Below are 9,861 nucleotides of genomic sequence, written 5' to 3' on the forward strand. Positions count from 1 at the left end.
ATATATATATATATATATAGAGAGAGAGAGAGAGAGAGAGAGAGAGAGAGAGAGAGAGAGAGAGAGAGAGAGAGAGAGATGTTATTTATCTACCATTGATTACCTAAACACTCATTTGCATAGCAATGACAAACGTTACATAACACGGTTTAAAATTTCTCGTAATACTTTCTGTAAGGACTAGATTTGAACTCCTAGCTCAATAGATATATGAACTTTAGCCCAAAAAACCCAAAATAATAAATTTGTAGAGAATATGTTGGAAAACTGGATTTTAGTGAATTAAATAACAAGCCAATAGATTTTGATGACAAAGAAAGAAAGATAATAAACATTCATTAAAGAAAAACCTCATCGACCAAGTCCGAGAAGACTGATTCTTAGGTATTGCTCTTAAGGCTTTATTACAAGTCTGGTTTTAGATTGCTACAGTGTTTCTTTCTTGATTTTCCGATCCCCTTCTCATGAAGGGTCTCTTGCATTATATATCTGCCTTTGGACCATCTTGACCCTACACTTGTTGATCATTTGAGCCCTTACTCGAGTGTCTGTCCCACCAGATACCCCCTCTAATTCTCTATTAGTTGTGGTAGTTAAGGCAGTACTGTTCAGGGGTCTTCTTCATATAAATGCGGCCATAAAAGTAGCTGCAGTGTATTTAATACGATGATAGCAGTTTTCCTTTAGATATTTTTGGGTTTCCTTCATTCTCGTATGTTCATGATGTTCGTCCCTATCACGGGAGCCTCTTGGAAGGTGCCCTAGATCATTGGAATACATATTTGAGCCGTATTTATCATATCCGAAGAGATATTCTTCCTTGAACCTTCTTCCCATTTGTATCTTACTCATTAAATTTAGAGTCTTGAGCCACTTATTCCCATTCGTTCCTCCTCGGATTATTTTTGCTCTCGGCTAAGGCCTAATGCCCAATATATGATTTAGGCCCTTATCTGTACACTTTCTTTTCTATCAATCTTTGATGGTTATTTATCTATCATTAATTATTCAGACACCCTTTTGCGCCTGTGATTGCCATAATAAAATTCCAATGAAATTTGTGCAATCCAAACAAGTTGTTAGAATAGTAAGGGTATGTTTGATAACTGTTTTTTCCCTTTGTTTTCTATTTCAAAAAACAATTTTCTATTTTTGAAATTAAAAAACTTATTTGGCAACCCAAAATGGACAAAAAATAAAAACTATTCTCAAAACTCAATTTATGAATGAAACTGAAAACATACAAAATGTTATTTTCAGTTTTTAATTTTCAAAAGTCATTGAAAATACGCATTTAATTTAATGAAACTGTCTTATTTAATGAGTTAGCATTTAAGTTCAAATTATAGTGACAATATATTTTAGTATTTTCTATTTTTTTCTTAAAAAAACTATTTTTTTAGTTTCAACTACCAAACATGTTTTTTATTTAAAAAATACAAGAAAATTGTTTTTTCTTTATATTCCTCAAAACAAGTTTTTGAAAATAGAAAACAAAAACTGTTACTAAACATAACCTAAGGAACTTTCAAGGGATGTTCAAGGAAAACACACACTCTCTCTCTCTGTCTCTCTCTGTCTCTCTCTCTTATAGATAAGCATAAGTCTACTCAATTTATATTTGTAGAGTTTTGTTGCGACGTTTGGAATAATTTTAGGCATTATTAGCTCCAAGAGCTCCTATTCCAATAAGACCTGCAACATTATTATTCCAATTGCAATGTAACAGGCGTGCATCGTGTGTCATTTATGTTTAGAAAGTAAATTTAATATTTTTGAAAAGTCTTAATAGTTTATGATATTAGCCCCAATCTCAAGAATAATTCTTATATTTTACCTTTTTTTTTTAATTTACATTTTAGTTATTATTTTTAATTTCATACCTCAGCATTATTTTTTCCCAAAAAAATCTTACAAAAATTACTAAAACAATTAAGAAATATTTGACTACAATTAAATATTTTCACATTGTAGGGACTCAGTTTGGATTGACCCTGAGTATGAATGGGTTTTCAGCCCAACAAGCCCAAACAATAAATTTATAGAGAGTGGGTTAAAGGTTTAGGCGCTGGCCGTCGTTCATCAAGCATGAACTCTCATTTATAAAAAGATACTTAGAGTTTTTTTACAACTGGGAGGATTCTCCTCGGCCATGGGCCGAGGAAGCCTTTTGCTTCTCTTTTTTCTCCCCCCCTTTTTTACTTTACTTGCTTTCCTTATATAGTCTTCATCTTCCTATCTCCTTATTCCATCTGTTGATCATTCATTTGCCTCTCTTCTGGCCATCCGTCCCATCAGAGGCCTTATCAGTACTCGAGTGGTTCACTCTGATTAACATTGCCCTGCTAAGGGGTTATATCCCCATTAATGTGGTCAGGGGGGTTAGGTGAATGCATTAAATGCGAGGGTGACAGCTTACTTTGGGCTTGGTCTTTCCCGAAAATCACCCTTGTCAGGCCGAGGATGAGGAGGTTCTCGGCGTGGATTGGGAAAAGAGGCTTTCCCCAATTTAGCATTGAATAGTCAGTGTTCCTCGGCATGGCCCTTGGGCCTGCTACCCGATGGGCCGAGGTTGTCAGGCCCACGGGCCCCACAAGTGTGTTTTTAATAAAAATGATGAATTTGTTAACTACTAAGGGCTACTATTTTCATGAGAAAAGCATGAATTAAAATTACTCTCCAGTATTTTTTATTATTATTATTTATTTATGATTGTATTAATTATGTTTGTTTTATTTAACATAATTAGGATATGTGAAGTTTTAATGTCTTATGTGTGGTGGTTCATTGAATTTGTTGTGATGATAATAATGTTTATTTGGGTTTTGGGTGGGTGAGGGTTTGGTTTATGGGTTAAAGTGTTTGTGGTGTTATTGGGTTTGTTAACTATTGAGCTGTTGTATTCTGTGAGAGAGAATATTTTAACTTTAAAAAAAAAAAAAAATTTAATGTTAATCATAAATTAACTTTGTTTGAAATTTATTTTCAATTAACAGGAGAACTAGGAAGACTGATTCGCAAATGCTATAGAATAGCTTCTCAAGTGGTCCAGAACCAAGTTAGAAGCTTTGCACTTTCACTATTGATATATGTATGTCTAGGGCTATGAAGCTGAATAGTGTTGTTTAATGTGATCTATTGTTCAATACTTGCATTTCTTGTTTTCTTATTGTGATTTTGTGATGTCCAAATGTATTTACCTCCTTTATTTGTTTAGAGCATAATGGGTTGGGATAAGATCCCTTCCAAATCCTCCAATTTATATTTAAATCTAAGACATGTGGCATTCAAAAATTAAATAATACCATGTGTCACAAATCAGGCTAAAAATAGGAGGGGATTGGAGGATGTTGAAATCAGTGAAACTAAGTGTGAAATATGGCAGTGAAATTTTTTTTTTTTTTTTTTTGTGTTGGGAATGCAGAGCCTAAAACAGAGATGGAAGACACAAACAAATTTGGTTCTTCCTCGCCAAGCGGCTCTCCCTTAAGAATCGGACATTGTCACTTGCCAACTATGCGGTCTCCTTCGCCATTTTCACGATCACCCTTGCCATTGTCGCCTGGTAGCTCACCCTCATGATCACCATCACCTTTATGCCCATTAAACAACGAGTAAGTGTTTGAATTTGTTATTAATCATGTTTAATTTGTGAATTTGTGTAATTATGAATTTGTGCCTATTAATCAATGAGTATGTGTAATAATAAATTTGTGATAATTTGTTTTTATTCTAACTCCCAAACTTCTAAACCAATTAGGAGTCTAAAATCCCCGATGGTGGACTTAGAGGTAGAGGAACAAAAAGGGAGTCAAGGGAGTCCAGGGACAAAGAAAGAGGGAGAGCAAGAGCCTACAAATGAGGATTTGGATACAAGTAAAAAAAGAAAGACTACCTCAGATGTTTGGGCTCATTTTACAAGGAAGAAAGTTGAAGGAAAAGTTAAAGCCCAATGCCATCATTGTGGCAAACTTTACTTGGGTAATTCTAGCTAAGGTATAACCCATTTGTGTAATCATTTAGCAAGATGTCCACGGATGAAGTTTAAAGACATTCGACAACAAGTCTTAATTAAACAACAAAATAAGGTGGTTCGAATTATGAGTTTAAATACTTACCAATTTGATCAAGCCAGAGTGAGGAATAAGCTTGCTTGTATGGTCATTCTACATGAATATCCCCTTTCAATGGTTGATCACATTGGGTTTAGAGAATTTGTGTTTGATCTTCAACTTATGTTTAAACTTGTCACAAGAAATACTTTGAAGAGTGACATTCTTAAAATCTATGATAATGAGAGGGAGAAAGCTTTGAAGATCATGGACAAGAATGGAAATAGGATGACAATTACAACTGATATGTGGACTTCAAGTAACAAAAAGAGAGGATTTATGGTCATTACCGCTCATTTTATTGATCATACTTGGACGTTGCAAAACCGGGTTTTAAGGTAATTTTTTTATCTATAAATTGAATGTTAAAGACTTTACATTAGAATGTTTATTAAGTTATGTTAAATTGAATGTTTATTTTGTTATGTTATATTTATTCATATTATTTTTCTAAGTTTGTTTATGTTCCTTATCCACACACGAAAGATGTCCTTGCTGAAGTCCTTGTTGATTGTTTTTTAGAGTGGAACATTGATAGGAAGTTGTCCATAATAACCGTAGATAATTACAGTACTAATGATGTCATGATAAGACTTCTCTTGAATAAGCTTAATATTAGTTCTCTTATATTGGATGGGTCTATGTTGCATATGAGGTGTGCTACACATATTTTGAATTTGATTGTTCAAGATGAGTTGTCTCTTATTGGTGATAGTATTGAAAGGATTTGAGATAGTGTGATTTATTGGGATCACCAAAAAAGAGGCAAAAATTTGAAGAAAATGCACGTCAATTGTGTGTTCAATGCACCAAAGAGTTAATCTTAGATTGTGAAACTCGTTGGAATTCAACTTACTTAATGCTTTCTACTGCATTGATTTATAAAAATGTTTTCTTGCATTTGGCTAAACGTGAAACATCTTATACTTGTTTGTCATATGATCATGATTGGGAGGTAGCCAAAGATATTTGTGGGAGGTTGGAGTTGTTTCATAGTGTGACTGAGTTTTTCTCTGGTCGTAAGTACCCCACAACTAATATGTATCTTGCTTTGGTGTGTGAGTTGAAAATTGCATTGAATGAATGGAGTTTGTTTTCAAGTGAGATGATAAATACGATGGCAGAAAGCATGCTTGCTAAATTTAATTCTTATTGGGCTAATGTTAGTGTTGTTATGACTGTTACTGCTATCTTAGATCCAAGATATAAGATGGAGTTATTGGAGTTTTATTATCCTAACATTTATGGTGATAATTCTGATTTGGAGATTGAAAAAATTAAGAATCTTTGTAATGATTTGCTTGATGAGTATGGAGTTGTAGATGAGTCTCCTGTGGGTAATTAAGGAAGTTCACAGATGCCTGCAAGTATTTCAAATCAAGTGGCACAAATAAAATTTAGGTTGATTAGGTCAATGTCAAGGTTTGATGGGTTTGTGAACAATAGTTCAAGTAGTTCAAAGAAAAATGGGAGTTGTAGAATGGAATTTGATCATTTCATTGATGAAGGAGTGTTGAAGAGGAGTGAAGACTTTGATATTTTGGCATGGTGGAAAAGTAATGGTCTCAAGTATCCTACTTTACAAAGGATTACAAGAGATATTTTAGCCATTCCCGTCACAACTGTTACTTCAGAAGCTGCATTTAGCACTAGTGGGAGACTTTTAAGTCCACACCGTAGTAGGCTACATTCCAAGACTATAGAGGCAATGATGTGTGCTCAGAATTGGTTATGGAGTGAAATCAACGGTTAGCAATTGTCTAATTTCTATTTATAAAATCAAAATTGTGTTTTTATATTTGCTAATTACAATTTGATGAAGTTTATTCCATTTTTGAATTCATTGTTGTTGTAGGTTCTTCAACTATATCTGGAGATAGTACATTTCAATCCATTCTTGATGATGGGGAGCCAAATGAAGATGATAGGAGTTGTGCCATAATTGATGGGAGTTGTATCACAATTGATGAAGATGAAACATTTTGTATTAATTTAGTAGTTTTTTTAATTTCTTAGACTTGTTGGATTAATTTGTTTGTTTGTAATTATTCTAAACTTGTGGGATTTATTTTATAGCTTTTTAATTTCTTGGACTTGTTGGACTTTTGATACTTATTTCTTGGACTTGTTGGATTTATTTTATTTTTATGTTTAGCTGGTGATTTTAGTTATGATTTTGTTGATTAATGATTAAATGGTTATTTTAGCTAGGTAATTTATTGATTTAAAATCTTAGTTATGATTTATTGAATTATGATTATGATATTAGTTATGGTTTATTGATTTATAGATTTATAATTAACAAGTGATTTATTGATTTATGATTAGTAGCCTATGATTTGGACTAATTTGGCATTTGGGCCATGTTATCTAGGCTTGAATTAGAATATGTAGGCTTAATATAGGCAAAAATAAATTTGGGCTTAAAATTTTTTTTTTTTTGGTTGGGCCACGAATTGGGCCCAATCGTGGGCCTCGGGAAAAAAAACCCGGTACCCTAAATGGGCAGTGGTCTGGGCCACGGGTCTTGCCCCGCGGGTTGGGTCTGGGTATGGAAAAACCCGGCTCGAACCCGACCCATTGCCATTCCTAGGATGAACAAGTTTTGGAGGATTTATTCAAGCTTGCTAGAATTCTTGCAGCAAGTTTTGGATTGTATGATTGAAACTTTACTAATTAAGTTAACTGAAGCCAACAATTATCATAATCTTGAATATTTCATTTTAGGACAACATTCACACACTTCACCTACCTTAAGTCCAGTCTTTTACTCTTATTTCTCTATTAGAGTGACATTTATTATATAAACAAAATTATTAATAGGATATGTATAAAAAAGGATTAGTTAGGAGCATATATCTCAACTGGCACATCCTTGTGTTTTCAATTGAGATATTTAGGATTCAAATCCTCCTTCTCCTATTGTAACCCTCAAAATATAAAAAATGTACAGGAAAAACCGAATTATATATAACATTAATTTAAATATATAATTAACAAATAAGTACACACATGAGCGCGCACCCACATGCATATATAAACACTTATTTAAAAAAAAAAAAAAAAAAAAAAAAAAAAAAAAAACCATATATATACACATTCGAGGCATGGTGGTGCAAGATGAAGGTGAGCAAAACATGTCCCCACCTGATCAGCTTTTTGGGGTGAGAAAAACCTGTGGGGACAAGGTAGGGAATTTTCAAAGAATATCAGTATTAGTATGATTGCTTCTTAATTTGAATTTCATCTCAACTTGTAGTATACGATAGAATGCTAGTGAATTTATCAAAATTAATCTTGATAATTTTGAAAAAATTGACAATTACGAGGTACATCATTATCAAATTATTCACTAGTAGTCGCTTGGAATGAAAGTCTTGCCTTACCAATTGTGTGCTTATCTCCCAATTTTGGCCCAAAATTGCACAACATTTGAATCCAACCGGTATTAGAATCCTTGATTCTGACGTCAGATAAATCTTCAGATAAAAAAAAAAAATAAAGATTTTAAAGCTTAAACAATCTTAAAGTTTATTTGCATATATTAGTCAAGAAAGACAAAACTCGGTGTGGATTATGGACCGATGTAGATTTTTCAAGGACAAATAAATCCCATTAAACTGACAACTCCCCCATGAATGAGTCACTACATTTACGTCCACAATACCAAAAATCAAATAGATATATATATATATATATCTTTGTTCACTTAATTTATTGATAATAAAATACAAATCACATGATGCAAGTGAATTTAGACCACATTGCCATTTTTCCATAAGTAGTACAAGCTTATAAATCAAGTAATCAACTAGTAATAGTAAAGGACAGAATGAATGCTAGTGATGAATTTCTAAAAATTAATCGTCGCAGAATAACTTTGACCAAATTGCCAATTAGGAGGTGCAGCATTATCAAACTCCAATGTTTTTCCATCACTAGTAGTCGCTTGGAATGACAAGCTTTGCCCTACCAACTGTGTGCCAGTCTGCCAATTTTGGCCCCAATTGCGAGACATTTGAATCCAACTGGTATTAGAGCCCTTGATTTTGACATCAGAAATATCCCCAGCTCCTCCAACATTGTACAACAATACAAGCAAAAAATATGGATTTCCTGTTATCTGAAACTTAACTCGTCCTTGCTTAGTGCATGGGACTCGGAGATACTTAACAGGGATAACCCCAGCTTTATATTGTGCAATTTTTGTGAACATGGGCATGGACAAGTCAAAGTGTCTTTGTGGGGGATTGCACCAAAGGTCTTGAGTCTTACTATAGTTAGCAGGGCAGAAATTGGTTGCAGTAATTTTGATAGTGCCAGCATTTTAATGCATGATTGTGGAGCATTGACACACTGGAGCTCAAAACAAGCGCCGCAAGTGAGTCCGTTGTTGAAGAATGCAGAGCTTAGGGCTGCTGTACTGAGGCCGTACCCTTGATCAAAAAGATTACCATACCCACAAGCTCCCTCTGTGGCATAAATTTTCAAGTTAGAAATCATAATTTTGACAAGTAATACTCATAACTCATCAATATATTTTTCATCCATTAGATGCACGTAAAGAACTTTATGAAACAATATTGAAAATATAGAGATTAAAATGAAACACTTTAAAATATTAAAGCAATTTTAAATAAATATCAAATGTTAATGACAGAATATGCAATTTATCAAAGACAAAATTTACATGACTTTATTTATGATGTGAATAACAATTAAGAAGAGTTAGTATGCGGTAGTAAAAGAAACTAAAAATCTACGACCCTTTGTCACAGGCAACACACAAAATAAATATTATAATTGTACGCTACCATTAAAAACTTAGGATTATAGCTAAATTCTATCATTCCTGCAACCCTAGCTATGACAATATAGTTATACTTACGCATGGTTTCGCTACCAGTCATGTCACCGTAGAACGTTGTACGTGCATCATACCAATTATTATCTATTTCCCCATCAATGGTGATTCTCCTGCTCATGGCTATCGCCAAAAGAGTCATGAATATTATGCATGAAAACAAGTTTTGAGACCTAGCCATGACTATATGATAGATAAAGAGAGAAGAGAGACTACTGCATCTTTAAGTGAGGTCAAGAAGATGGCATTTATAGGCGGGAAATGGAAACAAATAAGGTAAACAAATATGACTTTGATTCTTATAGCAATACAACTGCAATAATAGTTGGAATTAATAAGGACTTTATGACAGAAAAATAACACAAATCAGGCTAGTAGATAGCCCCAAATGATAAAAAATTAGAGTAAAGAAAAAAAGATAAAAGGAGAATTTCCTTTATAGTTATCACACAAATTTGGCAAATATATATTGCAGAAGGCTGTTTAATTAGTCTAACTTGCTCTTATCATATATATATATATATATATATATATAACATATTAAAGTTAAATTTGAGAAAAAAGTTTTGATTTTGAAACCCTAGAATTCCTTTAGTTATGCCAAGTGGCATAGATAACTTTATGAAAACTTGAGAAATGTAATAATCTATATATATATATATATATAATCGAAACTTTTGAAGCTCCTACAATTTTCCACGTCAGCACAATATTTTAAAAAAAAAACATAAACTCAAAAAAAAAAAAAAAAAAAAAAAACCTTTTCACGCAACATAAAACTTTTAAACCCGATAAACACAAAACCCAATCTCTGCCTTCTCCTTCCTCAATCAAAACCCACCATACCCTATTTCTCCCGTTCCCCTTCTCCTTTACCGTTTCACC

At 33.2% G+C, this 9,861-nt stretch overlaps 1 protein-coding gene across 1 annotated transcript; it reads right to left on the reverse strand.

The window, feature by feature from the left end:
• Positions 1–7,965: 7,965 nt before the first annotated feature.
• Positions 7,966–9,157, reverse strand: LOC112027351 (expansin-A22). The gene is given in 3 exon segments (XM_024060033.2): positions 7,966–8,441; positions 8,444–8,584; positions 9,001–9,157. Coding segments are annotated over 3 exon segments (774 nt in total).
• Between the last annotated feature and the right edge of the window lie 704 nt (positions 9,158–9,861).

The sequence above is a fragment of the Quercus suber genome, unplaced genomic scaffold (genome assembly GCF_002906115.3).
Source record: "Quercus suber isolate HL8 unplaced genomic scaffold, Cork oak 2.0 scaffold_141, whole genome shotgun sequence".
Taxonomy (NCBI): Eukaryota; Viridiplantae; Streptophyta; class Magnoliopsida; order Fagales; family Fagaceae; genus Quercus; species Quercus suber.